General features: G+C 40.3%; 3 protein-coding genes across 3 annotated transcripts in view; 2 read left to right on the top strand and 1 right to left on the bottom strand.

Moving 5' to 3' along the window:
• Positions 1-14,078, bottom strand: part of RBL2 (RB transcriptional corepressor like 2) — a 127,959-nt gene extending 113,881 nt beyond the window's left edge. Inside the window, exon 1 of the mRNA XM_033218404.1 lies at positions 13,989-14,078. The gene's annotated coding sequence lies outside the window, so the exon portion shown is untranslated. The remainder of the gene's footprint in view (positions 1-13,988) is intronic.
• Positions 14,079-14,357: 279 nt separating this feature from the next.
• On the top strand, positions 14,358-17,885 carry LOC117087789 (U3 small nucleolar ribonucleoprotein protein MPP10). The gene is given in 5 exon segments (XM_033218412.1): positions 14,358-14,656; positions 16,196-16,636; positions 16,639-16,748; positions 16,750-16,789; positions 17,221-17,885. Coding segments are annotated over 4 exon segments (450 nt in total). The 5' UTR covers positions 14,358-14,656; positions 16,196-16,522; the 3' UTR covers positions 17,407-17,885.
• An 8,348-nt stretch (positions 17,886-26,233) lies between these two features.
• Positions 26,234-27,492, top strand: part of LOC117087788 (golgin subfamily A member 6-like protein 1) — a 66,442-nt gene continuing 65,183 nt past the window's right edge. The window contains 1 exon segment of the mRNA XM_033218411.1: positions 26,234-26,726. Coding sequence (XP_033074302.1) covers positions 26,643-26,726 — 84 coding nt within the window. The 5' untranslated portion in view covers positions 26,234-26,642.

Genomic DNA, 27,492 nt, shown 5'->3' with positions numbered 1-27,492 from the left:
CTTTCTCTGTTTCTCCTATTAAGTGTAGATAACCATCCTGGAAGTTATATTTGAAACAAACATAAGATGAATATGAAAGGTGGAGAAAGGCAGGCCGGCTAGGGCCCCTGAGACTTGGGTGTTTTTGTCATCTCATGTATTCTGTAGTTGGAGCTGAAGAAGAATCAACCTGGAAATGGTAATGGAAATAGAAGAAAAAAAATAAAAGCCCCAGTAAAGGATCAGCCTAACAAGCCAGAGAACTTTTAGACAGTAACCACCCAACTCTAGGAAAACACCATAGGAAAAAATAAAAATGTAGCTCCATCCCCACCACCCTCAGCTAAGGAGGGGGCAGGGAGGCAGACTTCCACACTCACCCCACCACCCAGGGCTCTCTAACAAGAGAATTTTAAACAACATCCCATAAAATGGCACCAGTGAGCAATTACATAAATGCTTGAATCAAAAGAAAAGGTAGAAAAATAGAAGCAAAATAGAAGACATAATGAAGAATCAAATAAAAATTTTAAGAATAAAAACATGAGGCCGGGCACGGTGGCTCACGCCTGTAATCCCAGCACTTTGGGAGACTGAGGCAGGCGATCACAAGGTCAGGAGATCCAGACCATCCTGGCTAACACGGTGAAACCCCGTCTATACTAAAATTACAAAAAATTAACTGGGCATGGTGCAATCTACTCATCTGACAAAGGGCTAATTTCTAGAACCTACAAAGAACTCAAATAAATTTACAAGAAAAAAACAAACAACCCCATCAAAAAGTGGGCAAAGAATATGAACAGATACTTCTCAAAAGAAGACATTTATGCAGCCAACAGACACATGAAAAAATGCTCATCATCACTCGCCATCAGAGTAATGCAAATCAAAACCACAATGAGATACCATCTCACACCAGTTAGAATGGCAATCATTAAAAAGTCAGGAAACAACAGGTGCTGGAGAGGATGTGGAGAAATAGGAACAATTTTACACTGTTGGTGGGACTGTAAACTAGTTTAACCATTGTGGAAAACAGTGTAGTGATTCCTCAAGGATCTAGAACTGGAAATACCATTTGACCCAGCCATCCCATTACTGGGGATATACCCAAAGGATTATAAGTCATGCTGCTATAAAGACACATGCACACGTATGCTTATTGCGGCACTATTCACAATAGCAAAGACTTGGAATCAACCCAAATGTTCATCAATGACAGGCTGGATTAAGAAAATGTGGCATATATAGACCATGGAATACCATGCAGCCATAAAAAAGGATGAGTTCGTGTCCTTTGTAGGGACATGGATGCAGCTGGAAACCATCATTCTCAGCAAACTATTGCAAGAACAGAAAACCAAACACCGCATGTTCTCACTTACAGATACGAATTGAACAATGAGATCACCTGGACACACGAAGGGGAACATCACACACCAGGGCCTATTGTGAGGTGGGGGTAGGGGGGAGGGATAGCATTAGGAGATATACCTAATGTAAATGACGAGTTAATGGGTACAGCACACCAACATGGCACATGTATACATATGTAACAATCCTGCACGTTGTGCACATGTACCCTAGAACATATATATAATTTAAAAAAATAATAAAATAAAAAAATTGACATTAAAAAAACCAAAAAACAAACATAAGATGAATATGAAAGGTGGAGAAAGGCAGGCTGGCTAGGGCCCCTGGGACTTGGGTGGTTTTGTCATCTCATGTATTCTATAGTTGCAGCTGAAGAAGAATCAACCTGGAAATGCTAATCAACCTGGTAATGGTAAAAAAAAAAAAAAAAAAAAAAAAGCCCCAGTAAGGTATCAGCCTAACAAGCCAGAAAACTTTTAGACAGTAACCACCCAGCTCTAGGAAAACACCCCAGGAAAAAAAATATGGCTCCATCCCCACCGCCTTCAGCTAAGGTGGGGGCAGGGAGGCAGACTTCCACGCTCACCCCACCACCCAGGGCTCTCTAACAAGAGAATTTTAAAGCACATCCCATGAAAAGGCCCCAGTGAGCAATTACATAAATGCTTGAATCAAAAGAAAAGGTAGAAAAATAGAAGCAAAATAGAAGACAATGAAAAATCAAATAAAAATTTTAAGAATAAAAACATGAGGCCAGGCATGGTGGCTCACGCCTGTAATCCCAGCACTTTGGGAGGCTGAGGCAGGCGGATCACAAGGTCAGGAGATCCAGACCATCCCGGCTAACATGGTGAAACCCTTTCTATACTAAAAGTACAAAAAAATTAGCCAGGCATGGTGGCTGGCACCTGTAGTCCTGGTGGCTCAAGAGGCTGAGGAAGGAGAATGGTGTGAACCTGGGAGGTGGAGCTTGCAGTGAGCCGAGACTGCGCCATTGCACTCCAGCCTGGGCAACAGTGCAAGACTCCATCTAAAAATAAATAAATAAATAAATAAAAAATAAAAACATGAAATAATTGCACCTGTAGTCCCAGCACTTTGAGAGGCCATGGTGGGCAGATCACCTGAGATCAGGAGTTTGAGACCAGCCTGGCCAACATGATGAATCCTTGTCTCTATTAAAAATATAAAAATTAGCCAGGTGTGGTGGCAGGTGCCTACAATCCCAGCTGCTTGGGAGGCTGAGGCAGGAGAATCACTTGAGCCTGGGAGGTAGAGGTTGCAGTGAGCAGAGATCATGCCACTGCACTTCAGTCTGGGCAACAGAGCAAGATTCCATCTCAAATAAAATTTCAAAACAAAATGAAGGAATTGAAATAAATAGCTCAATAGACAGGCTCTACAACAGAGTGGAAAGGAGAGAGGAGAGAACCAGTGAACCTGAAAATAGAAACTACCCTGACCAACAGAGAGAAGGGAGACAAAAACAGAAGAGAGAGGTCCACAGGGACTTTTGGGATTATGTCTTGTGACTTTAAAAAAACTGAAATCATACAGAGTATGCTTTCTAACCAAAATAGGATCAAATGGCCGGGCGCGGTGGCTCAAGCCTGTAATCCCAGCACTTTGGGAGGCCGAGACGGGCGGATCACAAGGTCAGGAGATCGAGACCATCCTGGCTAACACGGTGAAACCCCGTCTCTACTAAAAATACAAAAACTAGCGGGCGAGGTGGCGGGCGCCTGTAGTCCCAGCTACTTGGGAGGCTGAGGCAGGAGAATGGCGTAAACCCGGGAGGCGGAGCTTGCAGTGAGCTGAGATCCGGCCACTGCACTCCAGTCCAGGCGACAAAGCGAGACTCCACCTCAAAAAAAAAAAAAAAAAATAGGATCAAATTAGAAATCAATAGGAAAAAGGTAACAGGAAAATTTCCTAACACTTAGAAACTAAACAACTCCCTTTTAAATAATCTGTGGGTCAAAGAAGAAGTCTAATCTCATGAGAAATAGAAACAAACAAACAAAGAATAACAAAAATATCTACCCAGAACCAAATGAAAATACAGCATATAAAAATGTGTGATACACCAGTATACAAGAGCTGTGAGGGAAATTTATAGCACTAAATGCTTATATTAGAAAACATTTCAAATCAATACTTGAAACTTCCACATACAGAAAACAAAAAGAAAAATAAAATCAAAGTATTGGGGGAATCAGCCCCCAATATTTCAATGTAGGTTCTTTTCTATTTTCCCTAAGTGTCTGCTGGTCTGAGAAATAAAGAGAAAGAGTACAAAGAGATAAATTTTACATCTGGGCCTCTGGGGGTGACATCACATATTGGCAGGTTCTGTGATGCCCCTTGAGCCACAAAACCGCAAGTTTTCATTAGAAATTTCAAAAGGGGAGGAGGGTAAGAACAGGGAGTAAATCACAAATATCACATGCTTCAAGGGGCAATAAAAGATTACAAGGGCAGAAGGGCAGAGTGAGATCACAAGGCCAGGGTGAAATTAGAATTACTGATGAGGTTCCATGTCCCACTGGGCACGCATTGTCTTGATAAACATCTTAAAAGGAAACAGGGTTCTAGAGCAGACAACCAGTCTGACTAGAATTCACCAGGCTGGAATTTCCTAATCCTAGCAAGGCTGCGGGAGCTGCAGGAGACCAGGGCATATTTCATCCCTTATCTTTAACCACATAAGACAGACACTCCCAGAGCGGCCATTTTAGAGATCTCCCCCTGGGAACGCATTTCTTTCCCAGGGCTATTCCTTGCTGAGAAGACAATTCAGTGATATTTCTCCTATTTGCTTACTGTAAAAAGAGAAATATGACTCTGTTCTGCCTGGCCCTGTAGGCAGTTAGACCTTATGGTTATCTTCCTTGTTCCCTGAAAATCACTGTTATCCTATTCTTTTCAAGGTGCCCAGATTTCATATTGTTCAAACACACATGCTTTGTAAACAATCTGTGCACATAATGCAATCATCACAGGGTCCTGAGGCGACAAACATCCTCAGCTTACAAAGATGATGGGATTAAAGTAATGACAGGCATAGGAAATTAAAGTAAAGACAGGAATACGAAATTTTAAGAGTATGGATTAAAGTAAAGACAGGCATAGGAAATTATAAGAGCATTGATTGGAGAAGTGATAAATGTCCATGAAATCTTCACAATTTGTGTTCAGAGACTGCAGTAAAGACATGCATAAGAAATTATAAAAGTATTAATTTGGGGAACTAATAAATGTCCATGAAATCTTCACAATTTATGTTCTTCTGCTGTGGCTGCAGCCGGTACCTCCGTTCGGGGTCCCTGACTTCCTGCAACACCAGAGCAAGCAAAAAATAATACAAATGAGATCATGAAATTGAAAACAGAAAAATAGAGAAAAATGGAAAAAAAGCATTTTTTAAAAGACCAGTAAAATTGATAAACCTCTAATATGACTAATAGAAATAATAAGAAAGAAGACACAAATCACCAACATTAGGAATGCACCAGGGGATATAATCACAGATCCTGAAGATATAAAAATTATAGTAAGGAAATATTATGAATAATTCTCCAGATATAATAAACCTGACAAGTAAGATGAAATGGGCTAATTTCTCAAAAAACACAAATGGCCAGGCGCGGTGGCTCAAGCCTGTAATCCCAGCACTTTGGGAGGCCGAGACGGGCGGATCACGAGGTCAGGAGATCGAGACCATCCTGGCTAACACGGTGAAACCCCGTCTCTACTAAAAAATACAAAAAACTAGCCGGGCGAGATGGCGGGTGCCTGTAGTCCCAGCTGCTTGGGAGGCTGAGGCAGGAGAATGGCGTGAACCCGGGAGGCAGAGCTTGCAGTGAGCTGAGATCTGGCCACTGCACGCCAGCCTGGGCGACAGAGTGAGACTCCGTCTCAAAAAAAAAACACAACCACAAACATCTATGATTAGGAAATAAACAATTTAAATAGCACTACTCAAATAATTATTAAGAAATTATTAAGAAAATTATTAAGAAAATCAAGGCCAGGCACAGTGGCTCATGCCTATAATCCCAGCACTTTGAGAGGCTGAGGTGAGAGGGTTGTTAGAGCCCAGGAGTTTGAGGCTGCAGTGAGCTATAATCACATCACTGCACTGCAGCTTAGGCCACAGAGCAAGCCCGTTTCTAAAAAACACAACAGGCCAGGTGCAGTGGCTCATGACTATATCGCAGCACTCTAGGAGGCCGAGGCAGGCAGATCACTTGAGGTCAGGAGTTCTTGACCCACCTGGCCAATATGGGGAAACCCCATCTCTACGAAAAATAAAAAAAATTAGCCAGGTGTGGTGGCGCATGCCTGTAGTCCCAGTTACTGAGGAGGCTGAGGCAGGAGAATTGCTTGAACCTGGGAGGCAGAGGTTGCAGTGAGCTGAGATCATGCCACTGCACTCCAGCCTGGGTGACCGAGTGAGACTCCATCTCAAAAAAATAAAAAATAAAATAAAAAAGCAGGTCAAATTCATAATTTAAAAACTCCCAAAAGAAAATCTCCAGTCACAGACAGATTTACTGCCAATCTCTACCAAATGCTTAAAGAACTAACACCAATTCTACACAACGCCTTCCTGGAAATAGAAAAGGAGACTGCTTCCCATGTATTTAATGAGACCAGTAACCTTAATACCAAAATGACGCAAAGACCAGAACAAAAACAAAAAAACCACACAAAACAACAGACCAATATCTCTTTACATTTAGATGCAAAATCTCTTAGCAAAATGCAAGCAAATGTTCAACATTTTATAAAAGAATCAAATGGCATGACCAAAGGGGATTCCTTCCATAGATTCAAAGCTGGTTCAATATTTAAATAATCTATGTAATTAACCATAAAAACATGTCAGAAAAGAAAAATCACATGATCATACTCATTGATGTAGAAAAGGTGTTCGATAAAACTCAACACTTATTCATGATAAAAATGCTCAGAAAATTATCAACAGCGTAGAACTTCCACAACTTGATAAAGAACATCTACCCCAAATCTATAGGTAACATAATATTTAAAGAAAGAGTGTATGTGTTCCGCCTAAGATAAAGAAAACACAAGGATGTCCACTTTTCACCACTATTATTCAATATGGTACTAGCAAGCATGGTAAGTCAAGAAAAAAAAACATACAGATTATAAAGGAAGATGTAAAACTGTCCCTATTTGGAAATAATATAAGGAACTATGGGGAAAATCCCAAAGGATCTTCAAAATAATTCCTTCAACTAATAAGTGATTTCAGCAATATGAGCATACAAGATCAACTTGGAAATAAACTCAGATTCAAGAAATCAATCAGAGGCATATATGAATTGAAAAAATATAACATAAAGCAATTCCTTTTTGCAAGTGATGTGACAGCATATCTAGAAGCCCTAACAATAAAAAGATAAAAGTAGCTCAAACAATAAATTCAGTAAAGTAAAATGATAAAAAGTTAACCAACAATATCAATAGTCTTCAAACATATAAGTAATAAGTTAGAAAAAAAACACTACAAAAATCCCATTACAGTAGCAAAAAATAATTTAGGAAAAAGGTTAATTAGAAATGCACAAAAACTTTGTGATGAAAACTTAAACACACTTCTGAAAGGTACAGAAGCAGAAAGGCACACATCGAACAATATGAAAATACATGTGGACAACATGCAGTGTGTCTAGAATTTCAGAATATTGAAAATAAGCTAAATGCTCTTCTATAGAATGGTTGAATAAGGTATGGTACATACTTGTTATGGGTAGACTATGTCTTCCAAAAGGATGTTAGAGTCCTAACACCCAGTACCTGTACGTGTGACCTTGTTTGGAAACAGAGTCTTTGCAGATGGTTAAGATGAAGTGATCAGGGAGAGCCCTAATCCAATATGACAGGTATCTTTTTAAGAAGGTGAAAACTGGACACAGAACAGCCACGCACACAGAAAAAAAAGTCACGTGAAGATAAAGGCAAAGACTGGAGTGATGTGTCTACAACCCAAAGAATAGTACTGTCAGCAAACCACCATAAGCTAGGACAGAGGCACAGAACACATTCTCTCAGAAGGACCTCAGAAGGAACAAACCCTCCTAACACCCTGGCCTCAGACTTCTAGCTGCAGAATTATGACAGAATAAATTTCTGCTAAGCAACCCAGTTTGTGGTACTTAATTATGGCAGCCCTAGCAAACTAATATCATACTCAATGCATACTACAATACTATAAAAATGAATATGCAAAATTTCATAGAATTCATACCCAGTGATGTCTAGGATATAGTTAAGTGAAATAAGTAAAATGCAAAAAAATTACAGGATGCTACCTTTTGTATGAAACGAAGCATCAACAAAATTTACATGTATTAGCTAATTTTTGCAAGGAAAAATTAAAAAATGAAACTGAATCTAATGAGACTACCTATAGGAGTGGATTGGATGAGGAAGAAATGGAAGGAGAAAGGGCGGATGATAATTCCATACGAATTGTTTTTGTGTAATTCTGAATTGTGGATTCTTATTAATGTCACATATAATTTTAAAAAATCATGAAGAACAGAGGGACATTTCTAAATAGAATTGTATTAGTTAGGCTGGGCTGTTGCTGCTATAACAGAACACCACAGCCTGGGTAGCTTAAATAACAGTTACCCAGTTGTGTCACAGTTCTGGAAACTGGCGGTACCAGCTAGGGTGTTGGCAGGCTTGGTTTCTTCTGAGGGGTCTCTCCTTGGCTTGCAGATGGTCTTCCCTCTGTGGGTGTCTGAGTCCAAATTTCCTCTTATAAGGATACCAGTCAGACTGGATTAGGGCCCACCCTACCAGTCTCCTTTTAATTTACTTACTTCATTAAAAACCCTATCTCCAAACACAGTCAGATTTTGAGGTACTAGCGTTTAGGGCTTCAACATATGAATTTTGGGGTGATACAATCCAGCCCATAACCAGAATATGAACAAAACTATATTACAGGCCAGGTACAGTGGCTCATGCCTGTAATCCCAGCACTTTGGGAGGCCGAGGCGGGTGTATCACGAGGTCAGGAGATTGAGACCATCCTGGCTAACACGGTGAAACCCCGTCTCTACAAAAATACAAAAAAAAAAAAAAATTAGCCGGCACGGTCGTGGGCGCCTGTAATCCCAGCTACTCAGGAGGCTGAGGCAGGAGAATCGTGTGAACCCGGGAGGCGGAGCTTGCAGTGAGCCGAGACCAAGCCACTGCACTCCAGCCTGGGTGACAGAGCGAGACTCCGTCTCAAAAAAAAAAAAAAAAAGATGATAAGAATCATACACAAATACTAAATTACAGTTAGTAGGTTTGCTTTCCATAGGCCAGGCATATGGGTTAAAAGAAAAACTAGGATTCTACGACTGAGCAAATGAGTAAATATATTTAGGATAATGGGAGCCAGGTTCTCCATTTTGAAGAAAGGACTAAGACATGCAGCCAGGAAGGAGAGGAATGAGCTCCATGGTAGTAGACTAGTCTCAGTATGAATTAATGTTTTTTATAGACAGACATAGATATGTGTGTATACGTATGTATGTGTGTATGCATGTTTATACAGATTTGCCCCTGGGAGAGTCTATAAGCAATGATACCATAGTAGCAATATGTATATCTAGCACCCAGATTTGGTTTCAACAATTCCATTCACCACAAAAAGGAATCAAAGCTCTTTGGAGAAATGGCAGATTCCAGGGCTGGGATAGGGAAAGAACAAAATAAGCCTAAAATATCTCGATGTGCAAAAAAAATAAAATAAAATAAAATAAGGAAACAATAAAAATGATAGGTATATGTCAAAAGGATACAGAAGCCAATTTGAATGGACTCCCATGGAAGAAATCTGGGTAATTTCAGCATTAAAATCAGTAATAATAGTAACGTGTCATAACCTATTGAATAAAATAAAGATCCATGAGTGCCTACTGATATAAAAAATAAATAAATGAAGTAGAAGGGAAAGTTGTTACTCATAGAAGAAATAATCACAAATGTAGAAAGAATAATATTTTAAAAGTCACCATTTTTCAGTCTTCATTGTAATAACTGGCTTATACAGGAATCATTATATCGGAATGCTACAGGTAGTGGTTAAAATTTTGATAAAAAGAAATTTAAATATCTTCAAAATATTTTCCCACAAATTACTTATTAATTACAACTTAACATCTTTTGACTAGGAGCACTTAATATCTCTACATTTTCCCTCACCTTCAAAACAGAAATAATTAACTACTTTTTACAGTTCCCCTAAGACATAAATATAGGAAGTAATAGTCTCTAGAAGTACCTAACAGTAGATGCTTATCAAATGCTAATCCATTTTCCCTTTTCTAAAAACAAGCACAAATCAGCTGAGTAATTAAGATAGAATTTCAGAAGTTAAAAAAAAAACCACAATCCATGTGTAATTGTGTCAAGGCTTCCTCCTCCAGAGGAAGCATAGAGAAGACAGAGCTGACATAGAAGAAAGAAGCCTCAAATGACCAAGGCACCAGATCAACTTACAGCAGCCAGTCTGGGTTTCAGGAATAAAGTGAACATTTTAATCCACTAGGCCCATTAGCTGCCCTGTTACCTAAGCCCTTGTTTTCCCCACTGACCTACGTTAAAAGGCATTTTGTACCTATTTTTGCATGTTTCCCTCCAAGAGTCTTCTGTAACTTTCACCTTTTGACTCAGGCTTTTAGGTTAAGCTGTCCATGTTAAGACATGTTTTATGTCCATGTTAAGACATATTAAAACATGTTTTAGACAAATACTCATGTGTATGGGCAAAAAACTGGAAGACTGTATTTTCAACTTATTGTAAAACAGGTTATTTTAGTTTCTATTATGTGGAAAGTGTAAAACATTCCAATGAAGGGTTTTAATGTAGATTTTTTTTGCACTCATGCTGTTGATTGCTAAATGTAATAGTCTGATCATGACTCTGAATAAATGTGTCTTTTTTTTTTCAAATGTGCTGTGTAAAGCTGGTTTACTCTGAAGCCATCTTGGTAAATTTGTGATGTTGTGTTGACTTGACACTCAACAGTGGGAAGTTACAATTCCTCCAGGGTGATGCCAGATTCTATCTGGAATTTATTTACAACCTGCTTGGGTGGAGACACCATTGTCTTCAGAAACCTTGGTGTAGTTGAACTGATAAGTACTGTCATGACCTGATATCTAAAAAATAAGAACAAAAATGGGCAAAAACATAAGGAAATGAAAACATAGTTAATTAAAGCTGGAAGAGAAATGAAAGAAAGAAAGAAAAAGTTACCTTCTAAAGAAAAAGAGAACCACGAGGTCACAAAAGAGAATAGACTCAAATGAAAAAATAACGACTAGCATTGAAGAAAGGTAGAAAAACAACCGAGAGAATGAAAATGACATAATGAAAAAAGAGGTCACAGAAAAGTGTTAGAAATCAAAGTTAAACAAAGGCACTATTCACAAAATTGGAGTCCCAGGATAAAAGTAATAAAACAATGGCATAAACTAATAAGAGATAATATTTAAAAGTATGTTGCAAGAAATTTATGCTGAAATAAACTTGAGTCAACTGAGTATTTGGGAAAATTCTCCTGAAACAGTAAACTTTAAGTCATAAGCTAGTAAAATAATTACCCTTTATAGATTTTTGAACCAAACAATATTGACAAGAATGCACATCAAAACTTGCTATGGCTAAAAACAAATATATCAACATAACTATCCACGTACTAGGATAAAAAAAAAAGATGAAGAGTAAGTTACAATTGTGTAGTTAAGGGCACATGAAGTAAAATGGGACATTTAAAGATAAACTATTCCCGGTCTTCAAGAGAAAAGATCACACAAAACACACCTTTTTTTCTTTTTTTTTTTAGACGGAGTCTTGCTCTGTCGCCCAGGCTATAGTGCAGTGGCACGATGATGGCTCACTGCAACCGTGACCTCCTAGGTTCAGGTGATCCTCTCACCTCAGCCTGCTGAGTAGCTGGAACTATAAGTATGTACCACCACGCCTGGCTAATTTTTGTATTTTTTTTAGAGTCGAGGTTTCGCCATGTTGGTCTTGTCTTGAACTCCTGGCCTCAAGCAATCCTCCTACCTTTGCCTCCCAAAGTGCTGGGACCAGAGGTGTGAGCCACTGCACTTGGCCAGTGAAAATGTTTTGAAATAGACAAAGGTGATGGTCGCATGAACCCAGTGAATGTGATCATTGCTGTTAAATTGTACATTTTTAAAGGGTTAATTTTTGTCATGTAAATTTTATCTCAAAAAAAAAAAGAAAGAAAGAAAAAAAGAAGAGATGATCCAACAATAAAAATCCAAAGGTGAAACTGTGTAGACCAAGCAAACTGGGTAGAGAACCCTGAATAAAGGAGTTAAAATGAAACAGAGCTTTATATCTGATAAAAATGTGTTCTGAAAAGTTTGTTGTGAACTGAACTCTTAATTATTATATTTTCTCCTTTGACTTGTAGTAACATTTTTCCAGCTTGAGATATGAGGACTCATAGAAATTATGTATCTTCAATGAATACAATGTATGCAATGTATGCTTTAATATATGTATAAATTATGAAATGATTACCGACAATCAGGCTAACTTTTTAAGGATATTTTTATTTCAGGTTGGCCCTCAATTGGTAGAAATTCGCAACTCTTCAGTTTTAGGTCTCTCTGCCTCCCATTTCAGAATGGTGCAGCAGAATTGCATTATTTTGAATACTGTAATGTATAATTTGTGATTATTCCAATTATTCCAATAAAGGTTGCTTTGCATGAATAAAATGCAGTGTACAACCATATGTGAATAAATGCATAAGATACTTAAGAACAGAAGTGTTAATAAAAAAGGAGTGTAGGCGGGGTGTGGTTGCTAATCCCAGCAACTTGGGAGGCTGAGGCAGGTGGATCACCTGAGGTCGGGAGTTTAAGACCAGCCTGACCAACATGGAGAAACCTGGTCTCCACAAAAAAGACAAAATTAGCCAGGTGTGCTGGTGCATGCCTGTAATCCCAGCTACTTGGGAGGCTGAGGCAGGAGAATTGCTTGAACCGGGGAGGCAGAATTTGTGTTAAGCCAGGATGGTGCACTCCACCCTGGGCAACAAAAGTGAAACTCATTCTCAAAAAAAGAAAAAAAAAAGAGTAAATTCTGATACATGCTACAATATGGATGAAACTTGAGGGCATTATGCTAAGTGAAACAAGCCAAACACAGAAAAGAAAAACAGTATGTGATTCCACATTATATGAGGCACCTAGAGTAGTCAGATTCACAGAGAAGGTAGAACAGTGGTTGCCAAGAGCTGGGTCAGAGGAGAGTGGGCAGGTGTTGTGTAATGGGAACAGTTTCAGTTTTGGTGAGACGATAAAGCTCAGGAGAGGGGTGGTGGTGACTGTTGCACAACAAAGTGAGTGTAGTTAAAGCCACTGAATTACACACTCAAAAATGTTAAAATGCTAAATTTTACTTTACGTATATTCAACCACACACACACAAATGGAGCCATGAAGTTTCAAGTATCTTAATAGGAAAAATCAAAACCAGTTTTTGGAATACACTATTTTCATTTTTCCTTTACTTTATGAAAAGTAGTGTAAGTAACAAAACAAAAATGCATATTTATCTGCATTCTGTTCTTGCAGTAAGTATATGGCCTGTTGGAAGTTATACTCTTCCCAAACCGTCAATCATTAAAGTGTGCAGTTCTAAAAATAGAGATATAAGAATACCTTTTCCCGAATATTCATTTTTTTATTTATATTTTCACCTTCCGATTTCGTGTATCACCTAAGAAGTGAGTATGCCTCATGGTTAAGAATGTGGGCTCTGGTGCTAGAAGGATTTATCACGAATGTCCCGGAGTAACTCTGGGCCTTTAACACTTGGCGCGTAATCTCAGATTAAAGGAAACACTTGCCTCTCATAAAAGGAGAAAGAGGGAAAAAAAGGATAAAAAGAAAGAGACAGAAAACTCGAGTTTCTGTCATAACCTATTTTATCTAGACAATTTAAAAAATGAAGGAAGAGAGAAATCAAGGAAGTTTCTAAATCCACATGCTTTATCTTTCCATTTATGCACGCGATGATAAACTTACTAGGGCACGTGGAAAAGTAACTCCTTCTGTATTCCTCACAACACTGACCTTTGAGTGTTCCCAACAGAATGCTGGTCATGCTTGCAGTTCAGCTGAATTTTTTTTTTTTTTTTTTTTTTAAAACAGGACTTGTTCTCCTGTCTTGTTTCTCCCCAACCTCTTTATGGGTGCGCGGTAAAATAACACTTACCTACCAGCTTCCATTTACTTCCGTCCCTGCCCTGTCAGACCCGGTGGGCAAGATCCCCCGCCTCTGCGGCCCACAAACTGGAAGGTGCAGCGCCCAGGGCGCACAGCTCCCGGCTGGCAGTGGGGCTCATGCACAAGAAGGCCATCCCCGAGCTAAGCTGAGGTGTTTCTGGAAGGTACCCTCTGCCTAGGTGCCGGCAGCAGCCGTGGAACGCGCACCGGGGGACAGAATGCATCATCAAGGTGCTTTGACCACCTTGAGGCCTTCTTCTCCCCCTGGCCTCCGTTCCCACATGCCCGACTCACAGCGACCTTCACTGGCGCCCAGTATTCACCTAAGGCGTTGACGGCCGCAGCCTTCAGCACGCCCGCCATCTCCACTGCGTCCACAGTAGCAGCTGACCCAGCCAGCTGCGCCGTGGAGGGCGGGGCGGGGCGGGGCGGGGCGGGGCGGGGCAACCCCACCCGGCAGGGGGCGTGGCGAAGGCCGCTGATTTCCTACTGCATATAACACACCCACTTTACCTAAAGCACAAATTAAAGCTAGGAGGCGTCATCACCTGTGGGCCCCTGAAAAGTACAAAACGAAGTTTGGGGATAGTTCAAAGGCGCTTAGGTTGACCAGTGGCAATTTTTGTTTCCCGCCCCCCTGCACACGCGAAGGCGCTTGCGCTGCCATTGGCTCCCGCTGGGGGTGAGTCCGGAACCTGCGAGCCCTAGAACTTCCACGCTGAGCTCCAAGTTGCGCTAGGCGCATCCTTGCTTTGCGTTTCCTAGCGGCTCTCTTGTCTTGCTTGCAGCTTGTGTCCGGAGTAGCAGACAGCCATGGCCCCGCGGGCCTGGGGCTGACAGATCCTGGAGGGTGTCTCAAAGAGGTCGGCAAAGCCACCGGCTGGCACCAGTGCATCCTCACATAAGTGCGCAGATCCCGAGCTCGGGTGGGACTGAGGTCGCACGTGAAGGTGAGTTGCAGACTCCTGGCAAACTGTGGAGCTGAGGGAAGGTAAGGGGAAATGTAAACCACTTTTCCCCACATTTCGGAGTTTATACTTTCCTAGGCTATCAAAATTTTCAAAATGGTTAAAAATTTTTACATATGGCTCTCTCAGTTAAATGTTATTAAAATGAACCTAACCTCAGTTATTAACGCCTAGAAGCTCCCCTTGAGGCTTATTACTGCCCCCATCCCCCTACACACAAACTGTGTTGTTTCTCCTTCCGCCTATGTGCTCCTAAAGCACTCAGTGTTTACCTGTCATCATACTTCATTGAAAGTACAAACTTGTCACTTGTCTGTCCACCCCAACTAAGCTTCTTGAGAATTAGAACTTTCATGTCTCTTCCCAGCACAAGCGTTTTATGCGTACTTTGTTGAAGAACTTCAAATATGATCCAAAAAATTATGACTCATTTGTATTTCAAACCCCAACCTCTCCCTTGAGTTCCCAGCTGACAGCAACTACAGACTGAGCTTATTTGGAATTCAGTAGCACACATGGCTTTTAACGATTTTTAAAATTTTGGTACTGTCAGCATCGCAAATTCACTGTGTCCAAAATAGAGTAGAATGTTGTTTCTACCCACCTGTACTCTGTCATCCCCTGAAGTCCTTTCGCCATGCTCCACCACTCAAGCCTTGCCTATCGCAGTAAATGGCAGTTCTGTCTTTCCAGTTGCTCACACATAAAACTAGGCTGCTACTTTGATGTGTTCGTTTTTCTCTATTCTGTATCTAATTCCTTAGCAATCCTGTCAGTTCTACCTCCAAACAGTACTCAGCATATTCACTGCTCTAACTCCAGCTTAAATCACCATCATCCTTTTCCTGGAATGCTGCATCAACCTTCTAATCACTCTACTTTCCTCCTCTTCCTTCCTCACTTTCTTCTTCCTTCGTGTAAATCATCATTTCATCCTTCTGCTTAAAATCTTCTCTTGTTTTCTTATTACACTTAAAATGGCAAACTCTTACCCTTGAGCCCTGCAGAATTTGGCTGCCATCAGTCTCTCCCACTTCACCTTCTGCCTCCTTCACACTCTAGCCATGCGCACTTTTTTATTCCTCAGGCTTACCAAGCTCAATTGCATCTTAGAGAATTTGTTCTTGCTGTTTCTTCTGCCTGGAATACATGTTTCCCAATCTTTTAAGACTATGCTTATCTGTAGGTTTCATCTCAGATGTCACATCTAAGAGAGGTTGTAGCCAAAGTAAATGTTGATCACTGAAGGAATAAGGGAATGAATGAATGGAGTGGTGCAGAGTTGATAATTTAAGGCTAATTCACTATATATCTCCAAGCAAATCAATTTGTAATGCTTTTCCTGCCTAAAATCTATACAGCTGATTCACAAATACTTGGTTGACGGGTTTTAGATACCATTGTGGCTCATCAGCTTATGTGTTGTTGGGGCCAGCATGTATACTTACACTTCATTCAAATTTGATTTTACAGAAGAGTTGGAGTTTTTATTTTTCTTTTAATTAAGAGGGCTGTGAAATTATTACCTATAATTCTAAATCTCATTTAATTCCTCCCAATAGGATTCAAGATGGACTGGCATCAAAGTTCACTTCTTTAACAAAAGTACTTTATGACTTTAATAAAATATTAGAGAATAGTGGGATCCGTGGAAGCCCTTTATAAAAACTTGTGATAGGAAGTTTTGATGATGAGCAGACTTTGCAACAATTGGAGTTGCAAAATGAACCAATTTTACAATGCTTCCAGAATGCAGTTAGTGAAACAAAGATGAAGATATCAGTCTTCTCCCAGGGAGTGAACAGGAGTGTGAAGAGGCTGGTTCAGAGATAGAGGCTGATAGCCAGGAGGACCTAGAAGATTTAGAGGAGGAAGAGGAAGTGTCAAATATGGGTGGTGACAATCCTGAAGTGAGTGAGAGAGCAAACTCAAGCAAATTCGATCTGAGAAAAAGCCCAGTTTTCAGTGATGAGGATTCTGACCTTGACTTTGATATCAACAAATTTTGGAACAGCAGAGCAAGGTACAAAACAAAGGACATGGGAAACCAAGAGAAAAGTCCACAGTAGACGAGAAATTCTCCCAGCTCTCTGAAATGGAGGCCTATTTAGAAAACAGAAAAAGAAGAGGAATGAAAAGATGATGATGATGATGAGGTGGATGATACTGATTGTTTTTTAAGATAGTGATTCTGATGAAGGTGAAGGGGGACTGTTTGGAAGTAAAAAACTTAAAAGTTTTGAGAGAGGAGAGAGCACTTTCTTCCTCCTCAAATTAGCTTTTGTTCTGTTTTCCTAGGAGAGATGTAATTGTAGTTAGAAGATTTACAGCTAAGAAATACTGTGCTCTATCTTATCAGTTATAAATGAATCTGTACTTCCATTCAGTTTATGTTACAGTTGTTCTTATAATAGTTTTATGGTAGTGTTTTTAGTTGCCAATTTCACCTAATAACTATTTTTGGCTTATAGTATTATTAAGTTAGAAAGTAATGTAGACATACAGTATACATACAAATATATATGCATGTGTTAATGATGTATTTTTCTATTCCTAATTAATAGTTTTAAAAATCTTTTTATTTTAGTCAGGTAAAAGTTCCAGAAATATGAAGTACAAAGATTTTTTGGATCCAGTTGAAAGTGATGAAGACATAGCAAGTGATCATGATGATGAGCTGGGTTCCAACAAGATGATGAAATTGCTGAAGAAGAAGCAGAATAACTAAGCATTTCTGAAATGTGAGTATTTTGAACCATCCTTTGCAATGTGAGCTGGAATTGCCCAATTATGTATTTGTACTTGTGGTTTTCACATATGTTTGTTTTAAGAAGTTAGATTCTCTCCTATCAGATATTCTCAAGATAGCCAGAGGAAAGTCTCTGGATTTAAAGGGACATTAGAGGTCAGTTAATGAAGAAAAAATATTACTGGCAGTAGCAATCAAACCTTTCTTACCAGGAACTTTGATTTGGTTTTGTGCCCCCAAAATCCTGTTATTTTTGTGAGATAGGAAGTTTTTATTATAGATTGATGAATAATTTATTTTCTATATATTGGACACTTTTTGTTCTGTTTCTTATGTAGTATTTCACTTAAACGATACCTTCTCTTCCTTAATAACTGAATGATTTTGGAAGTTCTGAGTATTTGGTTGCATTAGGCATATAAAAGAAGAACTTTATTAAGGGAAATATGCTTCCTTTGTTTTTCTAATGGACAACAGTTTATTTCTTTTTGTAAGAGTTTTGGTAGTGTAGGAATGAAGATGATGACCTGGAAGAAAGTGAAGACAGTAAACAATGTAAAGAAAGCTTGAAGAGAGTAACCTTTGCTTTGCCGTATAATGAAGCAACTGAAAATGCAGGTGTTTTAAATGTAAAGAAAAATTCTGATGAAGTTAAATCCTGTTTTGAAAAAAGACAGGAAAAAGTAATTAGGAATTTAAGGAAATTTTACACCAGGTGCGGTGGCTCACGCCTGTAATCCCAGCATTTTGGGAGGCGGAGGCGGGAGGATCAAGAGGTCAGGAGATTGAGACCATCCTGGCTAACACGGGGAAACCCCGTCTCTACTAAAAAATACAAAAAATTAGCCAGGCATGGCAGCGGGCGCCTGTAGTCTAGCTACTTGGGAGGCTGAGGCAGGAGAATGGCATGAACCCTGGAGGCAGAGCTTGCAGTAAGCCGAGATTGCGCCACTGCACTCCAGCCTGGGCGACAGAACAAGACTCTGAAAAAAAAAAAAAAAGGAATTTAAGGAATTTTTAATATGCTTGACATGATTGTGGAACTCACAGACTACTAACAAATCTTCCCTATTATTTTTCTTCTTTTTTTTTTTTTTGAGATGGAGTCTTGCTCTGTCACCCAGGCTGGAGTGCAATGGCGCGGTCTCGGCTCACTGCAGCCTCCACCTCCTGGGTTCGAGTGATTCTGCCTCAGCCTCCTGAGTAGCTGAGATTAAAGGTACATTCCACCATGCCTGGCTAATTTTTGTATTTTTAGAAGACATGGGGTTTCACTGTGTTGGCCAGAGCTGGTCTCGAACTCCTGACCTCAGGTGATCCTCCTGCCTCGGCCTCCAAAAGTGCTGAGGTTACAGGCGTGAGCCACTGTGCCTCAGCCTTCCCTATTTTTCTTATAACTATTAACCATTCTTTGAAAACAAATATCTTGGCCAGGTGCAGTGGCTTACGCCTATAATCCTAGCACTTTGGTAGTCTGAAACGGGAGGATCACTTGAGCTCAGGAGTTCAAGACCAGCCTGGGCAACATAGTGAGCCCTTGTCTCTACAAAAAATACAGGTGGCTGAGGTGGGAGGATCACTTGAGCCCAGGAGGTCGATGCTGCAGTGAGCTATGATCACATCACTGCTCTCCAGCCTGGGTGGTGGAGCAAGATCCTGCCTTAAAACAAACACACAAATAGAAAACCGAAAATCTTGCTGCTACTCTCTAAAGCAAAAGCACACTATATAGAGATGCCATACGGAAAGATGTGATTTGCAAAAACCAGCGCTTGCACTACCTAGCCTGTAGCTTTCCATTTGGGGCCTGTGTGTAAAATAGTTGTTTCTTTTCTCTCTCCCTTATATCTCTATACATATAGTATGTCTCTCCTGACAAAGCTATCCTGAGAGCCTCTTCTTGTAACTGTTTTGACTGCTCTGTAGGATACAGCCTGTGTCTTTAAGGTGCTCCACAGATTTTGGTGAGTGCCAAAAAATCGTAATTTTAATTAATACCATGACAAACATATCTTCCAAAGTATGTCGTGATTTCAGACAAGTGAAATTTCATTTAATTTTAGTAGATGGAGTCTGGCTCCAATAATTTGGCTATATTATTTATCCAATCTTAAAATTTTATTATAATAAAAATGAGAATAGTGCCAGGCACAGTAGCTCACACTTGTAATCCCAGCACTTTAGGAGGCTGAGGAGGGAGGATTGCTTGAGCCCAGGAGTTCGAGACCAGCCTGGGCAACATGGTGAAACCCTGTCTCCACTAAAAATGTAAAAAATTAGCTGGGCGTGGTAGCGTGAGCCGATAGTCTTTGCTACTTGAGAGGCTTATCGAGGATGATCGCTTGAGTCCGGGAGTTCAAGGCTGCAGTGAGCTATGATTGGACTATGGCACTCCAGCCTGGGCAACAGAGCTGGAGAGCAGGCAAATAAACTATACCAAGAATGTCAAAAGAATTATTTTTAAAATCTGTGAATCTAAATTAAATTCATCATTGTCAGATTGTCCCTAGAAGATAAATTCTAAAGGGGGGAAAAAAACAACCACATAGTATCAATGAGTCAGTGTTCTCCCATCCCACTCCTTCCACCCTCCCCCCACAAAAAATAAAAAAAGGTTTGGTTTTGCTTTGAAATTATATCAGACCTTCAAGTGAAGTTTTCAGTAAATCACAAATAATTCATTGCAATTTTCACATACAAAGTAGAACTTTCAAACTTTTTTTTTCTGAAACTATTAGAACATGAAAACCCAAACCTGACAAAGGTAGCATTAAAACACAGTCTCTCATTCATGACTAGTGATGCAAACACAGCACAATGGAAAAATTATGCCACACAACCACGTGAACCTTGTTCTTTTGAATTACTGTTATAAGATCTGGTATGATTCCTGATTGCAAGACATTAAGGAGAAAATACACGGTTCCCTCCATGTATGTTAGAAAGACATTTGATAAAATTCAATATTTATTTCTACTTTATTTTTATACCTAGTGGATTATAAATACATCTAACCAAAAGCTGCCATCATGCATGATGGGTGAAATTCTACAAACATACCTTTAAGATCAAGAATAAGACGAAGTGTCCAGTATTACAGTTACCCCTGTTAATTAACACTAACAGTTAATAACCACATAAGCAAGTGCAACTACAAAAGATAAAGATAAGAGATTAGGAAAACTGACAGGAGCTGTGGTTCACACCTGTAATCCCAGCACTTTGGGAGCTTAGGAGCTCTCAGAACTTGAGCTCAGGAATTTGAGACCAGCCTGGGCAACATGGTGAGACCTCATCTCTTCAAAAAATACAAAATTAGCTGGGCGTGTTACCTGTGCCTGTGGTCCCAGCTACTTGGGAGTCTGAAGTGAAAGGACTGCTTGAGCCTAGGAGGCAGAGGTTACAATGAGCTGAGACCGTGCAACTGTACTCCAGCCTGGGCAACAGAGCGAGACTCTGTCTCAAAAAAGAAAAAAAAAAGATTAGGGATACAAAAATGAAAATATTAGTGTTTGGAGAGAAAACCAAATGGATAAAGTGAATTGATATTAGAAAAATAAGAGAATTCTCTAAGGTAGCTGAAAAAGCTGGCATTTTATGCACTGAAGTCATAATTGTTGTCTTTTAGAAGTTAGAGATAATAAGAATTTGAGTTTAGAGTCAAAAGGGTCAGGCTCCATCAAATACTAATATCCTAATCAAAGAATTACTTGGCTGGGCATGGTGGCTCGTGCCTGTAATCTCAGCACTCTGGGAGGCCGAAGTGGGTGGATCACGAGGTCAGGAGATCAAGACCATCCTGGCTAACACGGTGAAACCCCATCTTTACTAAAAATTCAAAAAATTAGCTGGGCGTGGTGGCGAGCGCCTGTAGTCTCAGCTACTCTGGAGGCTGAGGCAGGAGAATGGCTTAAACCCGGGAGGCAGAGCTTGCAGTGAGCCAAGATCGTGCCACTGCACTCCAGCCGGGGCTACAGAGTGAGAGACTCCATCTCAAAAAAAAAAAAAAAAAAATTAACTTTAGGATGCTCTAATCAAAATTAATAGTGGCTTGTGAACAGATAGATCACTTGAATAGAATAGAGCCCAGAAATAAACCCAAATGCTTCTGAGGGAGTTTAGTATATTATAAACATGACATTTTAAATCAACGAGGAAAATAAATCATTTGCAACTCACCCTACCATAGGTAGCGGGAATAGGAAGTCATTGGCAGAATTAAAAGATGGTAAGAACAGAACAGAGTTGTAGAACAGTACGTTTCTTGCTTCCCCACTTTTCACAGTATTTTTTGTTTTTACACAAGTATAAGTGTAATTTTATTTTCTAAATGTATACTAATTATTTTGTCTCTTTCTTAGATGAATGACAAAAATTACATCTTTAGAAAAAGAGTTATTAGAAAAAAGCCTTGGCAGCATCAGGGGGAAGTGAGAGCACGGAAGAGACCAGAGAATAGCCTCTTGGAGGAGACCCTGCACTCTGACCATGCTGTCCGTATGGGAATGCTGCCCTCTTCTGCAAAGTGTTCACTTCTCTGCTTTTTCTGTGGTTCCATTTCATAGATAGATTTGGGGTGGTGTTTCTTTTCCCTCAACTTTTTATTTTAAAAGCTTGAAAACACAGAAAAGTTGATAAAATCATACAGTAAACATCTGTATGCTATTCACCTGGATTCACTAGTTAACGTTTTGTCATATTTGTTTTCTCTCTTCCACGTATGGAAGATTGTGTATTTGCCCTTTTTCCCCCTGAATCATTTCAAAGTAAGTTGCCAGTATCATAGCATTTCACTGTTAAGTACTTTTGCAGATATCTTCTAAGAACCAGGCTATTCTCCTATATAATCACAATACCATTAATCCACCCAAAAAAATTAACATCAATATGCTAATGATACCTAATGTATAGATTATAATCAGCTTTCTTGCAGTAATCTATTTAGAAGGCTTGCATCCTGTCACTGTCCACTGATATAATTTTGAAACCTTAACTTGAAAACCTGGTCATCTCATTGCCTTCTTTCTTACACCCATTAAGTCAAAATGACCTCTCATTTTATTTCAATGGAAAAGAGAGTGGAAAAGAGGGGAAGGGTGCCTAGGTATCTCGGGTAAAGTATGAGCACTTACTACCGTATGTATTCTAGTTCTGTAGTTTTCAAACTTCAGGGAGCATCTCAAGGCTTATTAAAGCACAGATAGCTGTCCCTCTTCCCCATTTTGTGATTCAGGAGGTGTGGGGCTGGCCCAGGAATTTGCATGTCTAACAAGTTCCCTCATGTGGCTGATGCTGAGGGTCTAAGGACGACAATGCGAGAATCAGTGGTTTAGTGGATATCTATCTAATGAATACATGTTGCATCTCCTTTAGTGCCTGTAATTACAGAGGAACTGCCTTTCAACTGGAAGCTATCATTAAACAGAGGATAAGGGATTAGGTCAGTAAGAATTAAATTTAATTTAATTGAAATGTCACTGAAATTTTTAGAAATAATATGACTGGCCAGGCACAGTGGCTCATGCCTGTAATCCCAGCACTTTGGGAGGCCAAGGCAGATGGATCAGTTGAGGTCAGGAGTTTGAGACCAGTCTGTCCAAGATAGTGAAACTCCCTTTCTACTAAAAATACAAAAATTAGCTGGGCATGGTGGTGCATGCCTGCAGTCCCAGCTACTCAGGAGGCTGAGGCAGGGGAATCACTTGAACTTGGGAGATGGAGGTTGCAGTGAGCTGAGATGCGCCACTGTACTCCAGCCTGGGCAACTAGGTGAGACTCCATCTCAAAATCAATCAATCAATCAATCAATCAATCAATATAAACAATAAAGGGAAGATGTGTCAGCTTTGTGTACTGCACATCCTGAAAATGGGCTGATTTCCCTCAAGAGGCAGGGATTTAAGCTCTCTAGCCTACATGGGATACATACAGGAGAAAAAAGGAAGAAAAAGAAAAGAAATGTAAATATAAATAAATGAAAATAACACTTCTCCCTGATTACAAAGGAAATTACATTCTTTTTGTAACAATTTGGATGACAAAATATAAAGAAAAATCTTTAATTTTGCCACTCAAAACATTCTGGTTTGTTGCTTTTTACACTTTTTATGCATATAAACATAAACATATGCATATAAACATAAATCATAATATATGGTCTTTTGTCACTTACTATATTTTAAGCATGTTTCTATGGCAGAAATATATCCTGGCATCATCATTTTTAATAGCTGGATGCATGTTAAGTAAATCATTGCCACCCCAGAAGTGAATTTCCTTCTATGTATTTTAATGGACTCAAGTAAGGATTTTGCACTGAATTCATAGAAGTAGAATTTCTAGAGGAAAATAATATAAAACAGTTTTAGGATTTTTAAAAGGAATGTTCAAATGATCCTGTAGGAAAACTGGTTGAGTTTATACTCCCACCAACAGGGACAGAGCTCCAGTTTCCCCTTCCATTTGTTATCTTTGCTGGTCTTTCAGCAGAAAATCTCATTGTTTTCATTACATTTCTTTGATTTCTAGTGCTTTTGAGTCTTTTTCATATGCTCATTGGCCATTTTTATTCTTGTGGGAAGTGCTGGTTTCTCCATTCCTCATTTTCTGCTGGAAATCATTCATTTTTTTTTTTTTCTGAGTAATTTTAAAGATTTCTTTATAGGCTAAGGATACAAACCTTTTATCTGTCATTGAGGTTACAAATACTTTCTCCCAGTACTTTATTTATTTATTTTTTGCTAGCAAAGCACCAAAGTCAAATTTCACTTAATTTTTATCCTGCTGAATGAAAACATTTTAACTTAGTGATTTTAGTTGAAACAGGAGCAGGACAGAATGTAATAGCTAGATCTCACTCTGTCACCCTAACTGGAGTACAGTGGCATGATCTTAGCTACTGTAGCCTCAAACTCCTGGGCTCAAGTGATTTTCCCACCTCAGCCTCCCAAGTAGCTCTAGGACTGCAGGTGTGTGCCGCCATGCCCAGCTAATTTTTAAATTTTTTTTGTAGAGATGTGAATTTGCTATGCTGCCCAGGCCGATCTTGAACTCCTGACTTACCCCACCTTGGCTTGCCAATATTCTGGGAGTACAGGCATGAACTACTGCTCCCGGCCAAGAGCTTACTTTTGTTTGCTAGTGGTGTTCTTGGTATCTTTTTATATTTGAGGCTTTCGTGCTAGTGCTGAAGTGTTACACTCACCATCTGAGGTTTACAGGACTTTTGTTTCAATATCGAACAGAGGGAACTGTTTAGTTTTGCATCTTCGCAGGTATACAAAATGTGCCTACCAGGACTCTGCTTTATATCCATTGAAAAGCAAGAAGTAATACAGTAAAACTTTGCCTGACTAGAGGCTTTGGAAGACTGGAGTATTCTGGTTTAATTCTATTAACTTGGAAGGATGAAGGTGAAAAAAATTCAAAACTTTAATTTCCTGTTGAATGCAATTTGAAAATATTTAGCCAGTGATTCCACTTTTCTTCTCTAGTGAGTTTGGACATTGAGATCTGCTTGGTCTTTTATCATAGAACTACTAGTGTGCCTGAGTCTTACATTGTGAAGATCCTTTTCTAAAACTTTAGATGTAAGAGGATATAAATGATACTGGATGAGATCAGGATGAATGAGAACTGATGCCTGTAAATATACTTTTTAGATCAAATCTCTGATTGCCACTTGTTTTCTTGTTGAACTCATAAAAATAAAACACATTGGCTGGAGGGTGGAAGTAGGAAGGAGATTTATGTCTTTTAATTGCATGTCATTGTTTCATATCAAGACAGAACATACAGTATTCTTGGCTTAGGAGCTACAGAAGGAAACACATTTTTCTACCTGCTGTATGCCAGAGGTTCCTGAACACCTGGAGGGCTTATTGCAACACGGATTGCTGGGCCCTACTTCAGAGTTTCTGATTCACCAGGTCTAGGGTTGGACCTGAGAATTTACATTTATAAGAAGTTCCCAGGTGCTCCTGGTCCAGAGACTATATTTTTGAGAACCACTCTTGTATACTAACTGTAAATTGTAGAACTGTAGAAAAAAGCTTAGTTTGGTCTGGGATAAGAAGCACACAGGTAATGGAGCAAATCATGAAAAAGTCAACCCTTGATCCCAGGTAACAAGCAATACACAGTGACATAACACAATTCTTGGTTTTCCTCATTGCAAGTCATAGCCAAGTGTTGAGTGAGAAATTCAGTTTCATTTGCAGGGCTTAGAGAGGCCAGGTGATTCTAGAAAAATAGGATTTAGTGATTAACCTCATGAGAGTAGGAGTTATTTATGACCTTTATCTCTCCCCCATCATTTAGCATTTAGCCTTACTTTAGAAGGGTCCTGTATTTGTTTTAAGCTTGTAAAGAACTTTGAGTGCTTATTAAATGGAAAGCTGTGTGTGTGTGTGTGTGTGTGTGTGTGTGTGTGTGTATGTGTGTGTGTATGTATGTATGTATTTAGAGACAGAGTCTCGTTCTGTAGCCCGGGTTGAAGTGCAGTGGCACGATTTTGGCACACTGCAACCTCCTTCTCCCAGGTTCAAGGGATTCTCCTGCCTCAGCCTCCCAAGTAGCTGGGATTACAGGGACCTGTCACCATGCCCAGCTAGTTTTGTATTTTTAGTAGAGACAGGGTTTCATCATGTTGGCCAGGCTGGTCTTGAACTCCTGAACTCTGGTGAGACCATCCCAGCCTCCCAAAGTGCTGGGATTACAGGCATGAGCCACTGTGCCTGGCTCAAAAGCTTTGTGTTTTTAAAGATATTAGACATGTTTCTTTTTTTTTTTTTTTTGTAAACTTAACAATAAAGTAGGAGAATCAGAGAAAGTTTTTCCAAAAAAGAGAAATCATTGTGATTATTTTATCTTATTGGAATGTTGGATAATATAGTCTGCTTTATCAATCATCAAGCACACTATAAAACTTCCATTTTAATAGGATTTGTACCTCAATTGAGATAATAAAGTTTTAAAGTTTTTAAAGTGAAAGCCAGCCCCGCCCCTCTCCAGGAGTGGGCGGGGACAGCAGTTGCATGGGTGTCTTTCCTTGTGACACCACAGGTCCTTCATGACGTGCTGCTGTCTGGCCACGCCTCCTTTCCCTTTCATCTTTCTCATTGACCAACGGGCTTGAAGCATTAAGGCCACACCCCTATTCTGCATTCTACTGCAGCCCTGGTTACGCCTCCTCTGGCTCAGTCACACAGCTACGTGTAGGTGACTGGAGGTGTATAGTTGTCCTCGCCTGGATTGTGCTGATGTGGCCCCAACCCTATCTTCCTACCCGTCCGGTGATGTCCAAAGAAACCCGAAAGGGCAAATTGGCTGAGGCCAAGGAAAAGGTAAAATGCACCAGGTTGCAGCACCCCAACCTAGCCCCAGGCCCCCTCTGACAACCAAACTGCTGCCAGAGTCCGTGCCACTCCTGAAGCACACTGGGCTGGGTCTCCCCAGTGCCTCTGGACTCACCAAACCAAAATCTTTTCAGCCAGCCCAACCCCCTCATGAGTCCTGCCCCTGCCCTCACCAGTCACCCCAGGGTGACTTTGAGCTGGTGACTCCTGGAGCTTCCCACTCCGTACTCCACCCTTATCTCCTGCTACCCCAAACCCAAGCACCCTAGGCTCTTTGGGCTCACGTCTCCAAGGACCTGGGTGCCCCAGAACCTCCACTCAACAGTTGCCCCAGGGTGACTTTGGGCAGGTGACTCCTGGGGCTCCCTGCTCCATACTTGGCCCTCACGTCCCACTGCCCCAAGCCTGACCTCCCTGGGCTCTGTGGGCTCGTGTCTCCAAGGACCTGGGTCCCAATCCTGTGACCCCCTCCCCAATCTCAAAGTGGCAACTTGGACATTGCACTCTTGTGTCCCCCCCGCCACTCCACCAAGGAGTGGAATGTAGTGATGTCACGGTCCCTCTAGAAACTGCCATTACTGCCACCAGACTGGCCTTTGGTCTTAGGACCCAGTACCCTAAGTGTTCTTGTCCATTTCTGGTTCCTCTGGTTGCAGCACAGGTTTCCAGCTGGAAGGGGAATGGGGACTGTGGGACCTAGGAGAGAGAGGTTTCAGGCTGCCTTACTTCCTTAACACAGACATTGACAGTGTGA

This window comes from Trachypithecus francoisi, unplaced genomic scaffold (genome assembly GCF_009764315.1).
Source record: "Trachypithecus francoisi isolate TF-2019V2 unplaced genomic scaffold, Tfra_2.0 Lachesis_group10, whole genome shotgun sequence".
NCBI lineage: Eukaryota > Metazoa > Chordata > Mammalia > Primates > Cercopithecidae > Trachypithecus > Trachypithecus francoisi.
Note: the sequence above shows the minus strand (reverse complement) of the source record. Positions and strands in the feature narration are given on the sequence as shown.